This window comes from Artibeus jamaicensis, unplaced genomic scaffold (genome assembly GCF_021234435.1).
Source record: "Artibeus jamaicensis isolate MK-2021 breed Jamaican fruit bat unplaced genomic scaffold, CSHL_Jam_final contig_3275, whole genome shotgun sequence".
NCBI classification, from domain to species: domain Eukaryota; kingdom Metazoa; phylum Chordata; class Mammalia; order Chiroptera; family Phyllostomidae; genus Artibeus; species Artibeus jamaicensis.
Genome location: NW_026521773.1, coordinates 383,684 through 411,552, shown reverse-complemented (window position 1 = coordinate 411,552; position 27,869 = coordinate 383,684). Strand labels below are relative to the sequence as shown.

At 37.7% G+C, this 27,869-nt stretch overlaps 1 protein-coding gene across 1 annotated transcript; it reads left to right on the top strand.

The window, feature by feature from the left end:
- The first annotated feature begins 8,239 nt into the window (after positions 1-8,239).
- LOC119048050 (olfactory receptor 1L3-like) lies at positions 8,240-9,214 on the top strand. The gene has a single exon (XM_037143631.2). It carries the CDS (start codon positions 8,240-8,242, stop codon positions 9,212-9,214), a length of 975 nt encoding a protein of 324 aa, XP_036999526.2.
- The last annotated feature ends 18,655 nt before the right edge of the window (positions 9,215-27,869 follow it).

Sequence of the window (27,869 nt, the reverse complement as noted above, 5' to 3'; positions counted from 1 at the left end):
CTCTGTCCCACATTTCTTGTACCTGGAAACTGAAATGTCTCTCCATACCCTCCCTGATTGCATGACTATATTCTCCAGCTAAACCTTCATATTTTCACTGAAAAACCTATCTTTTCCATGTTATTTCTGAAAATTTCTCCATCCTATTGTTTCCCCTGACCACAATATTTGTACTTCACTCTGTTTATTGGTCTTCTTGGTACAAATATCACAATACTTTCTACAAGAGGATTACAATGCCTTGTTTTCTATGCCTTTTCTATTTACTATTAGAGCAGAGTGTAATCTTATTCTCACACTTTTCTCTGTATCTAACATCATGCACTCCAGTTAGAAAGTCTGGTTAGAGCTCTTAGCCACATTCACACAAAATTAGGGATTCTTTTGTGTTAATTTTCCATAAAAACTTTCTCTATGGCAGCTCAACCCAATGAAGCAGCCTCACTTACATGTATGCATTCTGACACTCTACCAACTCCAGAAGCCTCCAATAATCAGATGAAATATTGATTAGAATGGGCTGTTCCCTTCTACCATTGTTTATAAACTGGGACTGTAGCTCAGAAGTCTGCTCCTTCACCTTCTTTATACCAAGATCTCACTGAGGCAAAACCCATAAAGCTTCTGAAAACAATTATGTCTTTAGGGAAGGTCTACCCTTTGGGGATCACCACAGTCTTGCACAATGTCAACAATTGGGCAAGAAGAAACCCCAAGAGGAAATTGATTCTCATTTCACCATCACAAGGAACCATCTTTTCTAACCTATCCCTTCTGTAATTATTAAGTGCTTGCTCTTAATACAAATATCTTAACTCAGCACCTTTAGGTGCAAGGTGTGAGGCTTTATGAGGCAGCAGTAGGACAACTCTGACCACTGTCATGTTTCCAACCTGCTCTCCAATGACACCCTCATTTCCTGCCCTCACCCAATTGTATAATTTTGCTGGATTTCTTCTAGTCATTTTGCTGACCTGTTTTAGAACTATCGTCCTCAGAAAACTTGATTTAGACAAGCCTTTGATTATAAAAGGAACAGCATGAGGTGGAGCACCACATCAAAAAATCTGAGACTACATGCAAACTGGAGAGATTCTTGGTCTCATTTTAATATATAGTAATAATAACATGGCTTATTGATATGAATTATACATATGGAAATTGTCACAAACTGAATATATACCAGTATTTACCACCACTGACCTGCACAGAAGAAACTCAGTTGTATGCTAGAAAACCAAATACTAACTGGTAAATATGATAAAATTTCAGGGCAAACAGAGATTCTAATGAATCAAAATGTAATTAATTTCCTCAAAAATGTAACACATTTATTTTTGTTTACGGGACATCTACTTATTTGACTTTATAGCAGCCCTACCTACTTTGGGGATGTGACTTCTTTTTCTAATGGATACAGGTTGATGGTATTATCCAATGCCTCCCACTCCAGAATTAAGGAGGGAGATAAGGGAACTGAAAATGGTTGGCTGTGATTCATTTCTACCAGACTTACTTTAAACAGACGGTCCTGGATTTTAGGCTGTTTTTTCCTCACTCCACCTGACTCCTTACTCCTGCTTATAATGTACACCTCTGCTTTAATCATTGTGCTAATAAGTAGATCTAAACATTGAATAGCAAGAGCTGCTAATGGCAACACAAAAGCAACGTAAATAAGTGATGTCTCCACCACATCACTTGGAAGAACACACCACCACCTAGGAAGTAGTCTCCCCTTTCCAAAAGTCAAGCATTAGTCAGATAAAACTTCTATATTCAACTTCGAGCTTATGGAAAATACAGAATACAGAGGAACATGTTGTGACACAATATAGTGAAAAAATTAGACAAATCCAGACTGCAGGGAATTCTACAACTACACGATGTCTTCCACAAATAGTGAACTGTTAGAGCTAATAAATGAATAGAGTTAATAAACTTCAGCAAAGTTGTAGAATACAAGATCAACAAGAAAAATCATATGTATATATATATTGCAACTGCAATATATACACAATGAATAATCTGTAAGGGCATTAAGGAAACAATTTCATTTCTGATAGCATCAAAAATAATAAAAACTGTAGACTACATTTATCTAAAGAGGTGAAAGACTTATACACTGAAAACTACCAAACATGGCTAAATTAAACAAATTAAAGAATGCCTAGATAAGTGGAAATATAGCTCAAGTAACTGATTGAAAGATTTAATATTGTTAAAATGGCAAGTACCCATAAATTAATCTACAGATTCAATGCAATCTCTGTCAAAATCCCAATGGACTAATTTTATAGAAATGGAAAAAGGAATTCTAATATTCATATGGAATTGCAAGGAATCATGAGCACCCAAAACAATCTTGGGGAAAAAATGTTAGAGGATTCATGAATCCCTATCATTCTGCCAACTGTTTTTTAATTAAAAACAAATTTTAATTAATTAAAATTTTAATCCATTTACTTTTAATGTAACTGCTGCTAAAAAGAAACTTACTTCTGCCACACTGATACTTCTATATATCTTAAATCTTTTTTGTTCCTAAATTCTCCCATTACTTCCTTCTTTTATGTTTAATTAATTTTTTCTAAAATTTTTAAAATTTAATTGTTCAAGTAGTTTTCTGTCTTTTACTCCCAGCCCACCCCCCTCCCCGTGCTCCCCACCTCCCTCCCATTTCCACCCCTCTTAGTTGTTGTCCATGTGTCCTTTATACTAGTTTCTATAAATCCTTCCCCTTTTCCCCTGAAATTCCCTCCCCTCTCCCCTCTGGTCACTGTCCACCTGTTCTCTATTTCAGTGTCTTTGGTTATATTTTGCTTGCTTGTTTGTTTTGTTGTTTAGCTTCCTGTTAAAGGTGAGATCATATGGTATTTGTCTTTCAATGCCTGGCTTCACTGAGCATAATGCTTTCCAGTTCCATCCATGCTGTTGCAAAGGGTAGGAGCTCCTTCTTTCTTTCTGCTGCATAGAATCACATTGTGTATATGTACCATAGTTTTTGGATGCATTCATTTACTGATGGGCACCTAGGTTGCTTCCAACTCCTGGCTATTGTAAATTGTGCTGCTATGAACATTCGGGTGCACAGGTTCTTTTGGATTGGTATTTTAGGGTGCTTAGGATACAATCCTAGCAGTGGAATTGCTGGGTCAAAAGGGAGGTCCATTTTTAGTTTTCTAAGAAAAATTCCATACTGTTTTCCATAGTGGTTGTACCAGTCTGCAATCCCACCAACAATGGATTAGGGTCCCCTTTTCTCCACAACCTCTCCAACACTTGTTTGTTGCTTTCTTTATGATGGCCATTCTGACCAGTGTAAAGTGGTATTTCATTGTGGTTTTAATTTGCATCTCTCTGATAGCTAGTGATATTGAGCATCTTTTTTAAAAATTTTATTTAGTTATTTTTCAAGTACAGTTTTCTCTCTATTTCTCCCATCCCAGCCCACCCTGCCCCGTGCTCCCCACCTCCCTCCCATTTACACCCCCCTTAGTTCTTGCCCTGTGTCCTTCATACTTGTTCCTCCAAATCCCTCCCCCTTTTTCCCCCTTAAATTCCCTCCCCTCTCCCCTCTCCCCTCTGGTCACTGTCCCCTTGTTCTCTATTTCAGTGTCTTTATTTTTATTCTGCTTGCTTGTTTGTTTTGTTGTTTAGCTTCCTGTTAAAGGTGAGATCACATGGTATTTGTCTTTCAACATCTGGCCTATTTCACTCAGCATAACGCTTTCCAGTTCCATCCATGTTGTTGCAAAGGGTAGGAGCTGCTTCTTTCTCTCTGCTGCATAGAATTCCATTGTGTATATGTAGCACAATTTTTTGATCCATTCATTTACTGACGGGCACCTAGGTTGCTTCCAACTCTTGGCTATTGTAAATTGTGCTGCTATGAACATTGTGGGGCATAGGTTCTTTGAAATTGATGTTTTAGGATTCTTAGGATATAATCCTAGCAGTGGAATTGCTGGGTCAAAAGGCAGGTCGATTTTTATTTTTCTGAGAAAATTCCATACTGTTTCCCATAATGGTTATACCAGTCTGCAATCCCACCAACAGTGAACTAAGGTCCCCTTTTCCCCACAACCTCTCCAACATTTGTCATTGGTTGCTTTGTTTATGATAGCCATCCTGACCAGTGTAAAGTGGTATCTCATTGTGGTTTTAATTTGCATCTCTCTGACAGCTAGCGATATTGAGCATATTTTCAAGTGTCTCTGGATATTCTGTATGTCCTCCTCGGAGAAGTGTCTGTTCAAGTGCTTTGCCCACTTTTTACTTGGGTTGCTTGTCTTCTTAGAGTGGAGTCACAAATTCTTCATATATTTTGGAGATTAAACCCTTGTCTGAGGTATCATTTTTGCCTTGTCTGAGGCAAATATGTTTTCCCATACAGTTGGTTCTCTTTTTATTTTAATACTGTTTTCTTTTTAATATTTTATTTATTTTCAGAGAGAGGGGAAGGGAAGGAGAGAGGGAGAGAAATATCAATATGTGGTTGCCTCTCATGTGTCCCCCACTGGGAACTGGCCTGCAACCTAGGCATGTGCCCTGACTGGGAATTGAACTGCGATCCTTTGCTTCACAGGCCCACGCTCAACCCACTGAGCTACACCAGCCAGGGCTTAATACTGTTTTCTTTAGCCGTGAAAAAGCTTTTAATTTTAATGAGATCCCATTTGTTTATTCTTTCCTTTATATCCCTTGCTCTAGGGGACATATCAGTAAAAATGCTGCTGCATGAAATATCTGAGTTTTTTTGCCAATGTTCTCCTCTAGGACTTTAATGGTGTCACAGCTAATTGATTTTTTCTAATGTACTATTTTGATTCCTTCTCATTTCTTCTTCTATGTACATGGAAATTGTAAGATATGCTATTTTAAATGAAACTTTGGGGGTGACATTGATTAATAAAGTTATGTCATTTTCAATTGTACAATTGTATAATACATCGTTTGCATGTTGTATCCCAATTGAAGCCTTCCATCATCATATATTTGGCCTACTTTGCCCTTTGCTACCTCCCCACCCCTCTTCCTTCTGGTAATCACCATACTAATGTTTGTGTTTATGAGTTTCTGCTTGTTTATTTACTTTGTTTATTTCTTTTCAGTTTAATACCCCACTATATGAGTAAAATCATATAGTTCTTGACTTATTCTAATATTATTTAGTGTGCTATTCTCCAGATCCATCCACATTGTTGCAAATAGCACTATTTCATCTTTTCTTATGTCTCAGTAGTATTCTACTGTATATGTGAACCATATCTTTTTTTATTCAATCCTGCACTTGGTTGTTTGCATGTCTTGGCCACTGTGAATAACACTGCAATGAACATAGGGTGCATATATCTTTGTGAACAAATGGTTTCAAATGTTTCAAGTAGATATCCAGAGGAGTATATATGGTAACTATTCTTAATTTTTGGAGACCTCTATACTGTTTTCCACAGTGGCTGTGCCGGTTTACATCCCAAACAGCAGTGAATGAGGGTTCCTTCTTCTCCACAACCTCTCCAACACTTGTTATTACTTGTTTTGTTAGTAGCCATTCTAACAGGGGTGAGATGGTATCTCATTGCAGTTTTGAACGGCATTTCCAAATACTTAGTGAAGTTGAGCATAAGATGCATTATTTTAATGTATTATTGAGAAAAACTGCTGCCAATTATTTCAGACATGCCATACATTTAAATTCATCTCATATAAGAGATGTTAAAATGTGGGCAAATACAAGTTTCAGACATCAGCTATCAATAAAATATGATAGCTGGATCATAGAAAATATACAATACAGTTTCTAGAATCAGCCCTACATTTGAATTAGTACTCCAAAGAAAAGTAGTCCTTATGCTTAAAGTATATGCCTTCAAGTTTAATCTGGCAAAGAATAAAGTAAGGTGAAATTTTGCCTCTATTAGTCATTTGAAAGCTGTTGCTTAACATAAAATTTTAAGTTGGTCAGAGCAAAACAGAGAGGCCTTTTAGTGTAGTAGTTCAACTATGTGGCTTGGCTTCAAACAACCTTTGGTAATAAGTACATGTGATGAACTTAGTTGTTGTGTGGTTGCATGCAAAAAGCTTATAATTCACAGAGGACATAAATGCTAGTTGTCTCCCTTCAAGTGAAAAATTATGTGACAATGAATGTGACTTATGTTTAATAATTCATTAAACACACACTAAGTGAGCACAGAAGACATCCCATTAGGACATCAGAGAATGCTTTTTGTAAAAGGTTGCATTTGAGCCTGGGCACCTAGGTAAAGGGAAAGATATACGTGAGGTGAGTGAATTGTAAGATGAGAACAGAAATCAGTAAGCGACAGGAAGTGAGCAACGTGTATTTGGCAAGGCATGCTGGAACCTTGATGTATGAATTCTGTGTGCTTTCATGAATTAAGAAGAGTAAAAGATCAGAAGATAGTGTCTCCCCTAGCTGTAATTGAAAGCAATGGGGATTGGCTAACAGGGAAGGGTAGCATGAGGTTGGGTTCAAAGGTTGTAACACTCTCTTTTGTTAGAGAAGTCCTAAAGCCATAAACTAAACTTTAGCCATATACTAAACTAGCAGATATTCCTAAACTGGGGAGGGGTGGAGTAGAAGGTACTCAATGTTGGGGTACACAGAGTAGCTGTTCTTCAGAGAAATGGAGGTCCTAAGGGGAGACCTAATCAAAGCTTTATAGGTTCAAGGGGGAAACTGGATCCTGGTGTCCTGCCTGGTCCTCTGTCCTCAGTGCTACATGGGATGACATCTCCCAGGTGAGCCCCCAGAAAGGCTAAGTGCCAGGGACAGAAATTACTGTCTATCTCCAACACCTACACCAGACTAAGCAGATGCTGCACTGTACCCAGAGGGTTAAGAAGACAGATGCAGGCCACCTGGAAAGAGAGAACACTTGCAGTTCCTCTGGATCCTTGGAAATAATCTTGCGCTGTTTATAGATGTCTGTTTTCTTTCTCTCTTCCTCATCAAACACCAGAGACTTAATGACACAGTCTCAGAGGACAGTCTCATGAGGTAAACAGGGGATATGAGCATCTATATCTGTGAACAATGGTAAGAATCCAAGGAAGGGAGGATTTGGATTCAAGAAGTATTAGATTTTCATCAGGTATGTCTGTATGTTGTCTCTCCACAGTTTTGTCTTCTTTTTGATTAATTACTCCATGAAGCATAAAGAATAGGAGTGGGAATGAATATACCTGTATTTTTCAGACTATAAGATGTACTTCCCCTGCCAAATTTGGGAGGAATAATGGTTGTTAATGCTGCTGTTGAGTTCTGTTTACATTTGCATTGGTGAAATATTATGTTATTTATATTATTAAATATTTTACCACATCTTTTGCTTCAATTTTTTTTCCTATTTTCCTCCTCTAAAATCTAGGTGCATCTCATGGTATGAAAAATATGGTGCTACATGAGGCAAGAACTCAGTGTCCTTTCCAGGTAAGAAATCAACTTTGAGAATGTCTGAGTCCTCAGCAGACATGAAATAAGAAGGCTAACTGATGTTCATGATAAATGTTAAATCTTTTTTGCATCTATACTCTAAAAGTTGAAACTTCCTTTACTCTAGTTTACTTAGGAGGCACAGTCCCCTGACCTTAGGATATAAATTACCAGCCAAAAAGCAGGCAAGTTTGGGAGAGAATTTTCTTACACAAGTTCACTTCCTCTCTCCCTTTTCCTTCCTCCATCTTGCTTTTCCCTATAACTGTTTACATTCAATTCAATGTCCTTTAAATGACTTTCTTACTTTCATTGTAGATGATGGGGAAAGAAGCATCCTGACTTAAAAGGATTGTTATTCATCAACCACAAGCTAGGTTAGACAGCTATCTCATGATTATCTAGATGTAAATTAGCCATTGATAATCCTTAATTTGAAGCTGACCTGAACCTGATTCACAGCCTGAACCTGTGCTAATTATAGGCCTGAGTAAGAAGGAAGAAAGAAGAAAACCAAACTCTCCATCCTAAGGTGTGTCTGTCCCTATCTCCCTCCCTCCCCACCTGTCTATTTCTTTAGCTCTCTCTACCTCAAAGATTTTAAAAGAACAAGTTATAACACATTTTCAGCTCTAATTTTTCCATATTCAGGAAGAAAAACATTGGAGTAGAAGCTTTATTGATAACTTTTCAGCATAAGAACAAGAAAGATGCACATCCTGAATGACAAGAATCATTTGCTGACAGTACTGTTTATCGGTAGGTGCATGTGAGTCCATGGAAGTGTGCAACCTGACAAGACTCCCTAAATTCATCCTCTTGGGACTCTCCTCTCGCCCCGAGGACCAGAAGCCACTCTTTGTCCTCTTCCTTATCTTGTACCTGGTCACCCTGATGGGAAATCTGCTCATCATTTTGGCTATCCGCTCTGATCCTCAACTCCAAAACCCCATGTACTTCTTCCTGAGCATCTTGTCCTTTGCAGACATTTGCTACACAACAGTCATAGTCCCCAAGATGTTAGTGAACTTCTTATCAGATGCAAAGACCATTTCCTATGCTGAATGTCTGGCACAGATGTATTTCTTCCTGCTCTTTGGAAACATGGACAGTTATCTCCTGGCAGCTATGGCCATTGACCGCTATGTAGCCATTTGTAACCCTTTCCACTATGTCACTGTTATGAATCACAGGTGCTGTATGTCACTACTGGTCTTCTCCATAGCTTTCTCCTGCCTCCATTCCCTCCTACATGTTCTCCTGGTGAATCAGCTCACCTTTTGTACATCAAATGTTATCCACCACTTTTTTTGTGATGTCACCCCTGTTTTGAAGCTGGCCTGCTCTTCTACCTCTGTCAATGAAGTTGTGGTCATGACAGAGGGAATGGTCTCTGTGATGGCCCCATTTGCGTGCATCATCATTTCTTACCTAAGGATCCTCATTGCTGTCCTCAATATTCCCTCAGCTGCTGGAAAATGCAAAGCCTTCTCCACCTGCAGCTCCCATCTCACTGTGGTGACTCTGTTTTATGGGAGCATTAGCTATGTCTATTTCCAGCCATTGTCAAGCTACACTGTCAAGGACCGAATAGCAACAATCATCTACACTGTACTGACACCCATGTTGAACCCATTTATCTATAGTTTAAGAAACAAAGACATGAAACGGGGCTTAGAGAAACTGAGAAGCAGGGTTAAGTCTAAAATGGATAGGCTTTCTACTCCAAAAAACAAAATTCAGGGACCCTAACTGCAAGGTATGGCTGTGTGTTTGCACACACACAAACACACACACCAGCACCTAAGGCAGGTCTTTGGTGGAGAAATATTCTGTCATCATCATATCTGAACCCGGAGGTTTTCCATCCTGCAGTTTCTGCCATGCCATGGCAGGGAAGTTCCACTCACTTCTTGGTACTTGTGTTCTGACTGTAGACTCACCCCATAATATCTCTCCATCCAGAAAAATCAAATTTTTACTCCTTCCATATTTATCTGAAACCTCCCATATTTCTATCTATTTATAAATATTTATATATGTGCAGCAATGTTTCTGCACACCTAACTACACAATTCTATTTGAAATTGTTAGAAATGTGTGTGTGTATGTGACCTTCCTATCAGTTTGTTCCCCATTCAAGCCACAATAGGACCACAGAACCTTTTTAAAAACTCTCCAAACAGCTGGATATCCTGGGCCCTGGAGTCATTAGATTCCCAACAACTGATCCATCACCTAAGTAATTATTTGTGAGCCAGCTCTATGCCTCCACACATGTCTTGGTCTCTACTATTCCTCCCTTTCATTTGACTTGGGCTACTTGCCCCAGTGCTTCTTCTCTCTAAAGAAGCCTCTATTTTCATGTCTCTTCTCTCTGTCATTTTTTTAAATAATGGAAGATTTTTCAATGTAGTCAGAAATGCTTCTTATGGAGGATAAGAAGGAGTAGGGTAAAAAATGGATGTAAACTACTAATAAAAAGCTTTGTTTAGAATGTCTGATATAAAAGAGGCTTCAATTTAGTTGGAGAATGAATTATATAGTAACATGGTCAGATGAATTACTTTACCTTGTGTTGTGAAGAAAAACAGCATTTTAGTGTGGTTCTCTTTCCCTCTAATAAATGGAAATGTGTAAGTCAAACGAACTAATCTTTCATGGTATTGTAGACAAGGAATAAATGAATGATCTTTAAGTTTTTTTCAACATTTAACTACTTTATTGTTAAAACAATTGAGACAAACTCTTCTTTTTATTGTTATTCTATTTTACTTGTGCCAATTTTTCCTCCTTTGCCCAAGTCTGCCCATCGCACTGTGTGCTCCCATAGTCAATCCTCACACTGCTGTCCATGCCCATGGGTCATTCATACACATTCTTTGACTAGTCCCTTCCCCTTCTTTCTACCATTATCCCCCTCCCTTCTCTCCTCTGGTCACTGTTAGTCTGTTCCATGTTTCCATGCCTGTGGTTCTATTTTGTTCATTAGATTCCTCTTGTAGGTGAGATCATATGGTATTTGTCTTTTACTGACTGGCTTATTTCACTTAGCATATTATTGTCCAGTTTCAAGTTTTTAAATGATAGGATAAGGTGTCTTTAAACTCCTTCTGATTTTGCCTCAGCCATTCCTAAACTGGGACAAGGAAAAGTCTGGAGATATAGATAGATAGATAGATAGATAGATAGATAGATAGACAAATATATAGAAATATATTTATGTTTATATAGATACATATAAATTTTATTCCTTTATTACATTTATGGCAAATTAGTTTTCACTTCCATGTCTATTCTGACCATTTAATAAGGACTTCCTAAAATACTTTCATGAAAAATCTTTTCCCAAGCTCTGTGATAAATAAAGAAGGATGAATAAAGATTGACTACATGTCTGCTATGGGCATGGAAGCAAAAAGTACTAATGCGTATGCACATAACAAGTGAATTTCCACAGTCACCATGAGCTTCAAGAATTCAGTAGCTACTCAATCAAAATTTGTTAAGAGGAAAAAAAAACTGAAATGGGCATGCAGAAATGCAACTTTATTTCTGTAACTTCATTTCTAGAGTTGAGACTTAGTTTTTTGTTTTGTTTTGTTTTGTTTTGAGCCCTCAGTCTACCTAATTGTAACTCAATTCTGACTTTTCTCAACCCAATCCAATAATTTCTCATTGGTTTTTGATTTATAATTTAGCCCCATTTATTCATTTCCCACCTCTCATAGTTATCAGTGCTTCTTCTAAGTTCTGTGTATTAACTCAAGAGTTACTGCAACTTCACCCTGATGTCTCCAAAGACAGTGCAGTTCTGTTTTTAGACTAGTCTATATTTTGGTCCTATACTGAAACCTATTTCTGACATTTGACCTTGTTCCATTTATTTGTCACCATGGATGACAGCTAGGGCATGCTTTTGAGTCGAGATGGCTTTCACTATTCCTTCTATTCTGCAATGACATTCCAAAGAAGCTATCATCCTTAGCTGTCATGAGGCGGTTTTTGCCATCTCTCTTTCATATTAGTCTCCTTGCTTCTCTCCACCAACCTGGGTTTTGTCTGTCTCATTCATCCAGTTTGAATGAGCCACTCTAGGCCATGGAAAAACCGTTGGATTACCTCCAGGAAAACCCTGAGGACAGTATCCAGTCCTCTTGGTACCTATAAATCCAATGTAACTATTTTCTGTTGCTCTTTCTAATTCTAATAGCATAAGGGGCACCAGTGCAGCCCTCATATTGGGCACAGGGCACTTATACAATCTACTCTCAGATTCACAGATTATAAGCCCTTCCAAGGGATTAGCCAAAAATCATACATACATAACACATAGACACAGACAACAGTGTGGTGATAGCCAGAGGGAAAGAGGGGTGAGGGCTAGGTGAAGATAGGCAAAGGGGGAAAATTGGGGGTGGAAAAAGACTTTGTTTGGGATGATGGGTGCATGATAGTCTGCAGATGATGTTTTATTGAGCTGTGCACTTGAAACCTATATGGCTCTGCAAATCAATGTCACCCCAATAAATTCAACTGAAAAATAAAAAGCCCTTCCAAGAACCTCTCTAGCATTATCTAAACTGGTTCTTTTGCTTTGATTTCTCTTTTAATTCTTCTCTGGGTTATATTCCCACCAACACTTGATAATCTCCACCAATCTGATGTTAGACAGGGGTGTTCTGGTGTATTTCTCCCGATGGATGCAGGAAAGTATCTTTTAACTGTCTGTGTTGGGCATGTGCATCTCCTCTTCCTTAAATTGCTCAATCAAGTATTTGTCCCTTCAGGGGGACTGTTGTCATTTTCTTATCAAATTGTATGATCTCTGTAAATTGAGAATATTAGCCATTCATTTGCTATATGTATTTGCAAGTATTTTCTCCAAATAAATTATTTGCCTTTACCTTCAATTATAAAATCAGAATTTTTTTACTTTATACAGTCTAATTTGTTTATCTTTTTTCATATTCTAAGTAAAAAGGTATCTGCTATGTGAAAAATATTAAAATTCTATTCTAGAAGTTCATTATTTTAATTTTAGATTTATATTTAAATCAATCTGGAATATATTTATTTATATATAATATTTATATATCCATCTTCCAGATGTCAAGATTATTTATTGAAAAACCACACCTTTCCCACTGAATTAAAAAAAAAACAGGATTATATACATTCCAACATATACCTAAATATCTATTTCCAGACTCCTTATTCCATCCTGTGAACTTAACCATCTGTGTATGTCAAACCACAATGCTGGACAGCCATAGCTTTTTAAGAATATATTCTAAAATAATAAAGTAGCCCTGGCTGGTGTAGCTCAGTGGATTGAGCACAGGCCTGCGAATCAAAGGATCACGGTTCGATTCCCAGTCAGGGCACATGCCTGGGTTGCATGCCACTTCCCTGCAGGCCAGTTCCCAGCAGGGGATGCACGAAAGGCAACCATACATTCATGTTTCTCTCCCTCTCTCCTGCCCTTCCCCTCTAAAGATAAATAAATAAAATCTTTAAAAATAAATAAATAAAAATAAAATAATAAAGTAATTCTTTTTCTTTGAATCCTGCTTTTCAAAACTATTATTGATAATTCTCACACTTTTATTTATGTGAATTTTTAAAAAGTGATAAACTCTTTATTTTTTCTTCTTTTTTGACATTTTTATTGTTGTTGAAGTATAGTTGTCTCCATTTTCCCCACCACCATTCCCCCTTGCCCCAGCCATCCCCACCTCACTGTCCATTCTATTCCCTTTGTCCTTGTCCATGTGTCCTCATACAAGTTCCTTGATGACCCTTCTCCTTTTAATCAATTACTCTTATGTGTGTACCACACAGGAATTACAGGATTAAATGGACTGTGTATAAAGTGCTTAGACAAGTACCTGGCTTATAATAAGCATTCAGTAAATATGGTTGTTGTTTTTGTCATTACTGTTACTTATCTGTTCCTTCCATATGCATAATGTGATAACATAGAACTGGATTTCATGATAAGAAGATAAACAGAGTTGCCTCATCCAGAGCTTGCTTTGTTTAAAGTATTTAATACAACAAGTTTAGAAACAAAGAATCTTCTGTTAGCTCTCCAGAGTTCTCTGCATTCAGATTCTATGCCCAAAGTCAGATAACAGAAGAGTGTGCTTTGCTTCCGCTCTGCCAAATTTCCCAAAGCAACTGAATCTTGGAGTGTAATCCAAATTTTCTTGAGTTCTCTGGCCATAATGCCCTCTCATGATTTCCATCACGTGGTGAGCCAGCATATATCACAATGCCCTGGTGTCTATCAGTATGAGATTGATTCTGGGACCCCTCAAGAATGCCAACATCCATGGATGCTCAAGTCCCTTATATAAAATGGTGTAGTATTTGCATATAACATATGCACATCCTCCCATATACTTTACATTATCTGTAGATTATTCATAAAACCTAATGCAATGTAAATAAATGCTATGCAAATATTGTTGGATGAGTTATACTGTTATACTAGTATTACTTAGAGAATGATAAGAAAAAAGTCTGTAAGGTTCAGTACAGACACAACTATTGTAGGCCTACATAGTACAGATCATTAACAAGGTAATGCAGTTTTTATATTTTCAATCTACAGTTGGCTGAATCTACAAATACAGAACCTGTGCATATAGAGGACTGTAGTTTTTACCATATTTTTTATTATTTTCTTTTTTAATTTAATTATTTTTCAAGTACAGTATTCTGTCTTTTACTCCCATCCCAGCTCACCCCTCCTCCATGCTCCCCCCTTCCCTCCTATTTCCACCCCTCTTAAGTTATTGTCCATGTGTCCTTTAAACTAGTTCCTGTAAATCCTTCCCTTTTCCCCCTGAAATTCCCTATATTTTAAATAAATTTAAAGATACCAACACATGTACATGACATTATCATAGTAATGAAAAGGCAACTAGCACAAATCAATCACTGACACTTCTGACTGATGAAATTAGTGACCTCATTTTAACGATGAAGAAACTGAAGTTCAAAGAGGGGAAGTGACTAACCGAAATCACCAGTAGTTAAGTGGTAAACAGAATTCAAACTCAGAATTGACTAAGTCTAATTCAGGAGTGCCTAACCACTGTGAGGATATCACCAAGGACAACCATGACCTTCCCCAGATTCCCTTCTTGGCTCCTATTTCAGAATTCTGAACCAGGAGATTGACACTTTTGCTCTCAAGGTAAAGCATATTTCTCTGACTAGATAGTGGGATAGGTGTGAGTTGGCAGTCTGTTTCTCAGGCTAGGGGCTGCGTTGAGGTCAGTGGTGGCCATGATTACACTGAGACTGACTTGATATGCTAAGAGATTACAGGCTTAATTCCCAATCAACTATTCACAAAAGAAGCCAAACTTTTGCCCCTGGTTTCTACTAAATTAGTTTGTAAGAGCTGCCCTGAGCGGTTAATTATCATCAACGTGTAGGAGCATGGAAGTTCACCAGCAAGAGCTCCCCAGAGCCTCGTTAAGAAAGCTGAGATTAGACCTCATCTAGGGAGTTTCTGCAGTGATAGTGGCTCAAAAACTTTTCCAACAGAATGTCATGAGTGAGGTCTCCTCGTTCCCTTCCTAGAGTAGTCCCAAGGGGCTACATTGTCTCTAATAATAGGAAGGGAAAAGTGGATGCTGTAATTCAGAGGCTCTACTTCTGTCTCATTTGAGGCCAATCCTCCAAGGATAGCATTTTAGGAGCTATTAAGTAATCCCAATAAATTCAATAAAAATCACCTCTCTTTAAAATTGGTTAATTAGTAGCAATCGTAAATTAATTCCTAATTATCAATGATTTAACATAACAAAAATTTCCTTCTTGCTCACATAATATGTCCATTGTGGATCACCAAAATTGCTCCACAGATAATGACTCAGAGAAAAGCACACTAACAGAGGTCCACTTAGCATATCCAAAATACACAGACTTCCAGCAGAGAAAGACAACACTGGAGAATGTCATCTGGTTTTCCACTGCCTTAACCCGGCAATAACACACATCACTTAACTTCATCTTTCTTTGGACAGAACAAATCATGTGTTCACACAAAACTGAAGGGGGTGGGAAATGTAAGTTTTCATATGGAATATTTGATAAACATCACTGTCCTTGCTACAATTGGAATAGTAGTCATTTTCTTACTGATTTATTGGAATTCTTTGTTTTATATGGATACTAATCTTGATATACATATATACTCACACATATATATTCATTACTTTTTTACAAACCCTTTGCTTCTTTTTAACTTTGTTCATAGCATCATTTGTCACACATATTTTCACTTTTATGTGATCAATTGTCAATCTTTTTCTTTAGAGCTTTAGGGTTTATAGTTTGCTGAGAAAGGGTTAATCCACCCACAAGATTATAAAAAATATTCTCCTATATTTGCCTGTTTCAATTTATAGATTTTTGCCTTTTTTATCTTCAAATCTATATGGAATTTATTTTATATGTGCTATAAGGTAGAGATCTACATTTATATTCTTCCAATTGAATATACAATGGTCCCACAGTTTATCTCCCGACCATATGCAAAAGGCTAAATGTCTTTTTAGAGAGATCTGTTTCTGGACTCTACTCTGCAATATGAGTTCAATTATCTATTCCCATATCAATACTATGCCATTTCAAGTAACAAAGCTTTGTTGCATGTTTTATTCACTTGGAAGAGAAACCCATCTTCATTATTTTGCTTTGTTTTTCACAATTATTTGTAACTTTTGTACATTTTCTCTCTTTGACAAGCTTTAGAGTTGACTTGACATATTCTATAAAGAATCCTACTGGGGGCTTCCAGTCAAGATGGCAACACAGGTACATACCATACTCACATCCTTCCAAAGCCACATCAGAATTACAACTAAGCGACAGAACAACCATTATTCAGAACCTCCTGAAATCTAAGTGAACAGCAGTCCTACAACTAAGGATATAAAGAAGAAGCCACATTGAGACTGGTAGGAATGGGCTGGTTCCACACCAACACGAAGGAGACAAAAATTGGGAGGGATATCTTGGCTGCAGAGGTCCCCCCTAAGGAGTAAAAGGTTCCAGCACCACACCAGGCCCCCCAGCCCAGGGATCCACTGTCAGGAAGAGAAGTCCCATAACTTTTGGCTGTGAAAACCAGAGGAGGTATGGCTGAGTGAGATCAAGTGTTTCTAGAATCCCAATGAGGGCCTCTTACAAGGCCCCCACATGGACTTACTTGGACTCACTTCCTTTGAGCTCCAGCACTGGGGCAGCAGATCCAAAGGACATATGGGGAGGAACTGAATTGTCTGGCATCAGGATGAGAGCAGGACTGGCAGCTTTCTCCCAGACAGAAGTGCTGGCAGAGCCCATTGCTACTTTTCTGAGCCCTCCCCACAACAGAACCAGCAGTCAAACTCCATATATGAGTCTCTATCAACTTTGCTCACACTGTTTGTCCACTCTGCTGATTCCCTGAGACTCCACCCCACCTAACTTGCAGGCCCACCCAAGCCATTTCCAGTGGGTTTATACAATAAATGGCTTGTCTTGACTCATGCTTTAGACTTTCCTAAAACTCCTCAAACAAGCAATGCCTGGCCTTGGCATGCCCCCATACCTCTCACTAAGAAGCCCCAGGTCTGAAACTAGCAGCAGCTGGCCTTAGTTTGCAGGTTGACCTTCCCTGGGCACCTTCAAGCTCAGAACAAGTAGCAACCATCTGCAGATCACTTTGTAACTCTTTCCAGGTGGCCCTGGGCAGAATGATCAGCACCTTCTGGAGGCCCCAGAGCCAGTGCACCCAGTGAATAGCTTCAGACCAGGCCAAAGCACCACACAACTACCTCCCCAAATGACATACACCGAGCCTCCCCCCAAAGTGACAGACTCAGTGGGCATGAAAGGCTTGCTAAAGTCCTGCTCCATGGGGTGGGCCCCTGAAGCTGGTCCTCCACAGTGGTCTCAGCCAGTTTTTACAGCTGACTGGCCTGTGGGTAAATTTCTCCCACTGACATGCCAACAGGAGTCAAGGCTCAACTACAGCAGAAGGGTACACACAGCCCACATGGGGCTGGGAAGGGCGCACTGGAGTGCCAGCTCAGGTAAACAGAGAAGGCTGTGCCACTGGATCCTCCAGGGCACCTACTGTATGAGGCCACTCTACAAGGTCTGGGAGAAGTAACAGCAAACACTATCTAATAATACATAGAGCCCTGGTTGGTGTGGCTCAGTGGATTGAGCTCAGGCCTGGGAACCAGACAATCATGGTTCAATTCCCAGTCAGGGCACATGCCTGGGTTACAGGCCAGTTCCCAGCAGGGGATGCATGAGAGGCAACCATACATTGGTATTTCCCTCTCTCCTTCCCTTGCCCTCTAAAGATAAATAAATAAAATATTTTTTAAAAAATAATAATACATAGAAACAAACATAGAGAGGCTGCCAAAATGAGGAGACAAAGAAACATGGCCCAAATGAAAAAAGAAAACAAAACTCCAGAAAAAGAACTAAACAAAATGGAGACAACCTGCTAGATGCAGAGTTCAAAACACTGGTTATAAGAATGCTCAATGAACTCAGGGGAAGGGTAGATGAACTTAGTGAGAATTTCAACAAAGAGATAGGAAACATAAAAACAGAACTAGAAAACATAAAAAAGAACAAGTCAGAAATGAAATATACATTACAGGGAATCAACAATGCAGTAGATGAAGCACAGGATCAAATCAGAGATTTGGAAGACAAGAAAGTACAAAACACCCAATCAAAACATTTTTAAAAAGGAATACAAAAAAAATGAGCATAGTATAAGAAACCTCTGGGACAACTTCAAGTGTACCAACATTCACATCATGGGTGTGCCAGAAGGAGAGGAGATACAGCAAGGAAGTGAAAACCTATGTAAAAAAATAATGATGGCAAATTTCCTTAACCTAGCGAAGCAAACAAACATACAAGTCCAGGTAGTGCAGAGATTCCAAACAAGATGAACCCAAAAAGGCCCATGCCAAGGCACATCATGATTAAAATGCCAAGGGTTAAAGACAAAGAGAATCATAAAAGCATCAAGAGAAAAGTAGTTGTCACCTACAAGGCCACTCCCATAAGACTGTCAGCCAAGATCTCAACAGAAATTATGCAAGCCAGAAGGGACTAACAATATTCATTTCTACCAAGCAAAGCTACTACCATTTAGAATCAAAACGCATATAAAGAGCTTCCCAGACAAGAAAAAGGTAAAGAATTTCATTACCACCAAACCAGTATTACATGAAATGGTAAAGGGTATTCTTTAAGAAAAAGAAAAAGAAAAAAAGATTTTTAAAAATATCAACAATAAAATGGCAATAAATACACATCTACCAAGAACTGAATCTAATAAATAAATAAATAAATAAGTAAATAAGTAAATGAACAAGTGAAACAAAAGCAGACTCATAGATACGGAGACACATTTTGATGGTTGCCAGATAGGAAGTGGTCAGGGCAATGGGTGAAAAAGTTGAGAAATTAAGAAGTACAAATTGGTCATTGCAGAATAGTCCTGGAGATGTAAAATACAGCATAGGGAATGCAGTGAATAATATTGTAATAACTATGTATGATGTCAGATGGGTGTGAGATTTATCAACATGATCATTAGTAAATTATATGTCTAATCACTGGGTTGGCACAGCAGAAACTAATATTATATGTCAACTGTAGTTGAAAATAATAATTATTTAAAGAGAAAAATCCTACTGGAATTTTCAAGTCTACTAAATATGTGTATTAATTTGGGAGAATGGACATTTTTATTGTATTATATTCCTATCCAGGAATATGAATTATGTGATCAACTGATCACCTTCTAAAACCCACTACTTATAGGGCTTTATTGTCTTGATGGAGTTTTATAATACACATCCTTAGGCAACGTGTGTTTGAGAAATAAAGGGAAGAGACCTTGATATTTCACAATGAAATGAGCCAAAGAGAACTACAGCAACAGCAGAGACACAAGCTCATGGGAAGGCCAACAAAGACCTCAGTCTCAGACCATGGGATCCTGTCCAAAGATAACCAACTATTCAGGAAAGAAGCAACTCTTCTGAAGGATAAGGAATTTGTAAGCTTTCAGAAAGGTTCTATATGATCTACCACTAAAATTCAACAAAACTCTCATTCCATGCCGTAAATTTTTTTAAATGCTTCCTTCTTCCCTCTGGGAAAAAAACGAGTAAAATGGACATTCTTCCTTTCACATTAATTCCATTAAATTACATTCTATGACAAAACACTTTAAAAGCAGGTTGTCAGCAAAGAGGACAATGGGGAGACTTTGAAGAATGTAGAGCAGAGAGTGACCAAATAATTACAAAATTATTTCTGATTTATAAAGACCATGCTGGTCACCAGGTGGAAGCTGAATGGCGTTGTGAGAACAGCTTCCATTTTTCCACATCCCCTCCTCTCCACCCTTATCCTCCCTGCTCTATGCCTCATAAGGCTGATATGTATCCAAAGGTTCCCTTTCTAAAAATCAGTAAGAAAACAGACTGATGATAAAATGGGCCAAAGACTTTGAAGACACCTACCAAAAAAATACACAGATGAAATATAAGCATAGGAAACAATTCTCAGTATCATAAGTCATAAAGGAAATGCAAATTAAAACCACAGTACACTACTACATAGCTATCAGTATGGTCAAAATTTGGAAGCAGCCAAGATGTCTATTAGTAGGTAAAAAGATAAGTAAACTGTAGTACATCCAGACAATGGAATATTATACAGCACAAAAAGAAGTAAGCTATCAAGCCATGAAAACGCATGGAAGAAACTTAAATTCATATTATTAAATAAAATAAGCCAATATTAAATGAACACAGGCTATGTGATTCCAACTATATGACATTCTAAGAGAGGCAAAACTATAGGTAAAAAGATCAGTGGTTGCCAGGAGTCAGAAAGAAAATGAGAATGAATAGGTGGAGCACAGAGGACTTTCAGGGCAGTGAAACTATTCTCTGTGACACCATAATGGTGTCAATATACATTTGTCAAAATCCACACAAGGCACAATGCCAAGAGTGAACCCTAAAGTGTACTATGGACTTTGGGTGAAGACATGTCAATGAAGAATCATCAGTTCTAACAACACATCATTCTGGTGGGGATGTTGATGATATGGGATGTCATATGTGCATAGGGGCAGGGGGTATGCAGAAAATTTCTGTACTTTCTGATAAATTTTACTATGAAGCTATAAAAAGAGCTCTAAAAATAAATAATATCCTTACTTAAAGGGAAAAATAAAAAATATCTATGTACAAGTTGTGATTGGTATGCCATTTATATATGAGGACAATGTTAGTTAGTGAAGCTAAATATCCTGCTCAAATTCACCCAGTAATTGGTGGAACTGGCATTCAATAACAAGTAGTCAGGCTTAAGAAACTGAAGCAATAAATATCTGAAAAAAGACAAACCAAAGAAAAAAAGCAAAACTAAGTTAAGTATTGCAAAAGCTTGCACAGCTTGTAAGAGGCAGAGCCAGCGTCTGAATCTATTTCATCTGGCCCCAGAGCCAGCACCTTAATCCCTTCCCCATAACACTACCCCTGCAGCCAGATAGTCATACGTGCAGATATAGAACATCAGAGATGTCAGAAGCCATCACATCTCCTTCTAGGTAGGTAAACATAAGCCTACACACAGACATGTGCATGAGAACATGCATGTACCAAGAGGACACATGCACATTAAAATAAACATATATAGTTCACATGCATGTGCATGAACATGGCTCCACCCCTGCTGTTGCATGGATCTAATTGCCTTCCCAGGTAGGAGCCTACCCCTCTGGAGCCCAGGTTTCCCACAGGCTCCTGAATGGAGGGTTTCCAAGGACATCAGAATTACTCAGCTCTTCTGGGAAGACTGCAGGGCCAAAGCCCCCAGGGCTCTGGCTTGCTGGGAGGACAGTACCCTGGCTTTCCCTTTCTATCAACAATTTCCTCGTAGATAGAAGAACCAGCACATTTCTGAATCTAGATGAGCACTACTAGCAGTCTCCATCCTCAGAGATTCAGAACCTGATCTTAACCCCCTGGCAGGCACCAAGCATGTTCAGAACTCTGAATCTCCCATCAGCCCTCAGGTAGGTAGGCTAAGGAATTGGGGACCGGAGACTATGGGGCAACGCATTCACCTCCCTTTTCTTCCTCCCTTTTCCTCATCCTGATCTTCCTCCCTTTTCCTCATCCTATCTTCTCTCCTCCATTTCAACAGCCAGGAAACAAGTAAGCAAGGAAGTCAGAATAATGCAAGGCGTGCGCTCTGAAGCTGGACTCCACCTCATCTAGCTTGTGGATTCAGGCAAGTCATTTCAATTACCTGTACCTCACTTTCACTATGTGTAAAATAGTGAGCTATCAAGACTCAATGACCTAATGCATGCAATGTTCTAAGAGCAGTATCTGGCATGTGTAACACTATGAGAATACACAGGGAAGGGGCTGCAATGGAGTGAGCATCTCCAACAAGAGACTCCTGGGTGAGGTGCTGCAGCTCAGCAGAGGAACACAAGCGATTACCTTCCAGCATAAGTCCCACTTTATTTAAGAACCTCTGGTTGATCAGATGGAGACTAAAGGTATGTTGAGACTGAGGAAAAAGAGTTATTCACACAAAGAATTCCAGTGGGCTTACTTGTATTTTAAATGTCCTCTTCCTTAGAATCTAGAACAGCTGGGAAGGGAGAGGCAAACCTCTAATCTGATATAGTTGTGAAACTAGACAGAAAAGGGAGAATTTAGAGAGCTGAAAAGAGAAGGACCAGCCTTAAAAGGGCTTACCCCAATTCCTAAGCTGGTCAGTCATACCTGTCCAAATGCAAACAATATAACATAAAGTTAAATATGGAAGGAACTCCTCACTCCATCCCAACAATTCTGCTTCAGAACGAAGCCACACACAGACCACAACAAACATAAATATATTTTTTTACCAAAATGGGATTATTCTGTAGGCATTGTTCTGCAATTTGCTTTTATCACTTAAAAAGTATCATAGTTGTGTAATGGAGGTAACAGCTTCACATGAGTAGCTTCCCCTCTGCCATCAGACTGACTGAATTAAAATCTCAGCTCTACCACACCCACACTGTGGGATCTAGTGAGTTACTTAGCTTTGCTAAATACTGGGGGTGGGTGGGGGGAAGGATATCTGTAAAACAGCGGTAATGACAGTATCTATCTCATAGGAAATAAAGTGATTAAAGACCTGCAAAGTGTTTAGTTTAGTGTGGGGCATGTACTGAGTGCTAATAAACATTGGCTAACATCAGCAATTACTTCTTTAGAGACTGCACGATACTGAATAACAAGAATGCACTATAAAATTTTTAATAATTCATCTATGTCAACATTTAGATTGTTCCTTCTATGGGTTGATTTGTTCATTTGTACTGTTTGTTATAAACAATGTTATAATAAAAATGTGCATGCATCTCTGTGCCACACATATATGACTATTTTTAAAGGACAAATTTCTTTAAGAGGAATTATTGGATCGATATATATTGATTTTCAATTCTGATAGAAACTACCAAAAGATCTATACTGATTATCATCTCATTGGCAGTATATAATGGGGATCTTTTTCCCTTTAAATACTGTGCAAAAATTATATTGATAATGTGATGTGTGAAAATTATATTTCAGTGTAATTTATATTTTCTGATTGCCAATGAGGTTAGACATTTCATTTTTGGGGGGAAGTAATATTTTCTTTGCATCAATAGTTTTCATTTCAACTTCACTTACTGTCTCTATGGGGGTCATTTTCACATTTTTTAGTATTTTGTCTTTATTGCATCAACATTTTACTTCTTGCTTGAAATGACATCCCCATACTGAGACCATTAAAATATGCTCCTTTTGGGTTTTTTTGAAACTTACTTTATAGTTTGGAATTTTTGTTTTAGATTGTTCATTTATATGGGTTTTATTTTTATGTGTGGATTAGACAAAAATCTAGCATCATTTTTTCCAAAGATTCAGCCAACTGTCATAAATATTACTTATTATCTATTATCCTTACATTGCAATGAAATAAATCTGTACTACATATTATTCTATACAGTTTAAGATCTGTGTATATGTATAAATACCAATATACAAAGTTTATGTTGTTCCACCGATTCATCTTTCTCAGTATATTTTTCTTACTGTTTTTCATTATTTATATGTCTTACTTGCTTATTCATTTTATTTTTAAGTATATTTTATTGACTATGTATTACAGTTGTCCCATTTTTTTCTCCCCTTTATCCTCCTCCACATCATACCCCCACTTCCTCCAGCATTCCCCCACCTTAGTTCATGTCCATGGGTCTTACATATAAGTCCTTTGGCTTCTCCATTTCCCATACTATTCTTAACCTCCCCCTGTCTATTTTGTACCTACCATTTATGCTTCTTACTTGTACCTCTTCCCCCATTCTCCCCTTTCCTTCTCCCCACTGATAACCCTCCATGTGATCTCTATTTCTATGAATCTGTTCCTGTTCTAGTTGTTTGCTTAGTTCATTTTTGGGTTTTGGTTTTTTTTTTTTTAGGTTCAGGTGTTGATAGTTGTAAGTTTGTTGTCATTTTATTGTTCATATTTTTTTATCTTCTTAGAAGAAGATTTTTTAAATCTTTTTCTTAGGTAAGCCCCTTTAACATATCATATAATAAGGGCTTGGTGATGATGAACTCCTTTAGCTTTACCTTATCTCAGAAGCACTCTATTTGTCCTTCCACTTTAAATGATAGCTTTGCTGGATAGAGTAACTGTAGATGTAGATCCTCACTTTTCATGACTTTGAATATTCTCTCCAGCCAGTCCTTGCCAGCAAGGTTTCATTAGAGAAATCTACAGATATAGCTTTATGGGAACTTCTTTGTAGGTGACTGTCTCCTTTTCTCTTGCTGCTTTTAAGATTCTCTTCTTATCTTTAATCTTAGATCATTTAATTACTATGTGTCTTGGTGTGTTCCTCTTTGAGTCCAACTTGTTTAGGACTTGCTGAGCTTCCTGGACTTGTATGTCTATTTCCTTCACCAGATTGGGGAAGTTTTCTTCCATTATTTTTTCAAGTAAGTTTTCAATTTCCTGCTCTTCCTCTTTTCCTTCTGGCACTCCTATGATTCATATGTTGGAACATTTAAAGGTGTCCCAGAAGTTCTTAAGCCTGTCCTCATTTTTTTGAATTCTTGTTTCTTCATTCTGTTCTGGTTAAATGTTTATTTCTTCCTTTTGGTCCAAATCATTGATTTGAGTCCTGGTTTCCTTCCCTGTACTGTTAGCTCCCTGTATATTTTTCTTTATTTCACTTTGTATAGCCTTCACTTCTTCCTTTATTTTGTAGCCTTACTTGATAATTTTCTGTGAGCATAGTCAAACTTAACCCTCCTGATTACCAGGGTTTTGAATTCTGCATCTGATAAGTTGGCTATCGCCTCATTCCTTAGTTGCTTAGTTTTTTTTCTGGAGGTTTGACCTGTTCTTTCATTTGGACCATATTTCTTTGTCTCGGCACACCTGTTATGTTGTAACGGATAAAGCCATAGGTATTTGTCAGGGTGGGACAACCCACTTTGCTGCATTGTGGTGCTGTATGTGGGGGAGGGGTCAGAGAGAGAACAACGTTGTTTGCTTGGCTCTTGCCCCACTTTCAGGCCCTTCTCACACTACCCACAAATGAATTGAACCCTTCAAAGTGCTTCCCTGGTGCTGATTCTTGGGTGAGTGGGCTTGTGTATATTCTAGGACCCCATGGGCCCCTCCAACAGACTCTCCTGTGAGACCAGCAGTTTCTCTTACTGCTGCAAACCCTACAGATTTTTGTAGCCAGAAGTTGTAAGGCTTTCTTTTCCCAGCTCTGAAACCCTGGGTTGCACGGTCTGCCTCACTCCCCAGTTGTTCCTTCCAGTTTATCAGCACACAAATGTGATATTCCCCGGTCCACCTGATGCTGCCTTGCTATGTGTCCCCTCTGTCCCAGGTGCCTGTCTGTACCCCTCCTACTAGTCTGAATGACAATGTTGTGTCTTTAACTCCTTGGATGTCACACTTCCATACAGTTCAATTTTCTGGCCATTTTTGTTGATTTTTGTTTTTAAATTGTTTGTTATCCTTTTGGTTGTGTGAGGAAGCAAAGCACATGTACCTACACCTCCATCTTGATTGGAAACCTATTTATGTACTTTGATTTTTAGATTAGAAAAGTTCTGTGTTATTCTAATTTTTTTCAAAATTATCTTGCCTTTCTTTAGCCATTTACTCTACTAGATGAATTTTAGAATTAAAAATTCCCTTGAAGTATCATTGTTTTACATTGCTTAGATGTATATATGAAGGAGAAATGATATGCAAGACACTATAATTCAAATTGGCTAGTAACTTCTAAAGTATGGTATTATTTTAACAAAGCTCGATAGATTAGTATAAACTTGTATTACTGGAATGTAGCAAGTTTCTTGGTTATTTTGTAATCAATTCTCAATTCTTGTGAAAGGAAATAAAATTTAAGGTGAAGATACTCAACACGTTATGAAAGTTGTTTCAAAGGATTAATCTAAAATATTCTGACTTACTAAAATAATCAACACATTAAAAAATCCCCTTGGGGTGTTATTACAGGTGCATTGAATTGTATAATTTTTTTAAATTGACTTTTTTTCCAGCTTTGCTGAAATACAATTGTGTAAGTTAAGGGGCACAATATGATGATTTAATACATTTCTATATTGCAAAATGATTAACACAATAGGGTTAGTTAATAACCCCATCAGCTTACATAATTACCACTTCTTTTTTTTTTAAGATTTTATTTATTTATCTTTAGAGGGGAAGGGAAAGAGAGAGGAAGAGAAATATCAATGTATGGTTGCTTCTTGTGAATCCCCTGATGGGAACTGGCCTGCAACCCAGGCATGTGCCCTGCCTGGGAATCAAACTGTGATCCTTTGGTTCGCAGGCCCACGGTCAATCCACTGAGCTACAGCAGCCAGGGCCCTAATTACCACTTCTTCTATGTGATCAGAATGTTTAAGATCTACTCTCTTAAGAAGAAATTGCGGTTACCGGGGTTGGGGAGTGTGAGTGGAGGAAGTGAAGAAGTGTTGTTTTGAGGTACAAACTTCTCATCAGTAGATATATTAATCCTAGAGATCTAATGCATGGCATAGTGACTGTAGACAATACTGTACTATGAACTTCTAGTTGCTAAAAGGCTAGATATTAATTGTTTCCACCACAAAAAATATATAATTATGTGACATGATATATACGTTAGCTAATGCCACACTGGTAATCATACAGCAATATATAAATGTATCAAATCAACATTTTGTACACCTTTAAACTTACAGTGTTATGTATCAATTATATCTCAATGAAAATAAATAAATAAATATCTACTCTCTTGGCAAATTGCAAACACATAATGCACTATTGATAACTTTCTTCACCATGCTCCACACTAGATCCCCAGAACTTAATCATCTTCTAACTAGAAGATTGTACCTTTGGTCCAACATCTCCCCATTTCACTCATCTCCTATTACTGGCAATCACCATTCTATAATCTGTCTATGAGTTTGTCTTTTTTCAATTCAGTCATGAGAAAGAAGAAAATCCTGCCATTTGTAACACATGGATAGATTTTGAAGGCACTATGCTAAGTCAAATAAGTAGAAATAAAAAAGACAACTACTATATAAATAACACTATTACTTATGTGTGTAACCTATAAATTGACATTCTTTAATATTGAATCCTTTTTAAGAAGAATATCTCCATTTATTCAAATAATAACTTTAGTCCTTTATAGTTTCTTCAGATAGATCTTTCACATTTCCTTTTACTTTACCTTTTAGGTTCCTTCCTAATTATTTCTTAGAGTTCTTGTCATTGTCAATTGAAATTTTTTCTCCATACCTTTTCTAACATAAGAAAAGTATTAATATTTGTATATTTACCTTGTATCTAGCCATTTTGGTGAAATCTTCATACATTTAAAGCCTTCAGATGTGTATTAGCACTTCTAGATATACAAGTCACTTAAAAATGGCAATATTTTCTAAATTAATGTTTATGCCTATTTATTTAATTTTTCCTTTTCATTGGCTCAGACTACCATTAGAGCAATGCAGTTCAGTAATGGTAACAGAGACCATCCTGACTTGTCTTTCCCATGATATTGGTGGGAATCAGACTTTTATATTCAAAGTTTTATGTTCTGGTATTTTGAATGTTTAGGATGAAAACTTCATAGTTTTTAATCATAAAAATTAATGTATTTAAATAATTAATCTTAGTAATATAGGTTATTCCTGGTAACACTCCTATTTTGAGTGACATCCTGAACCAAAAATTT

Bases quoted from the DNA above. Each gene is read 5' to 3' on its own strand.
- LOC119048050 (XM_037143631.2), top strand. From the start codon at position 8,240: ATGGAAGTGTGCAACCTGACAAGACTCCCTAAATTCATCCTCTTGGGA.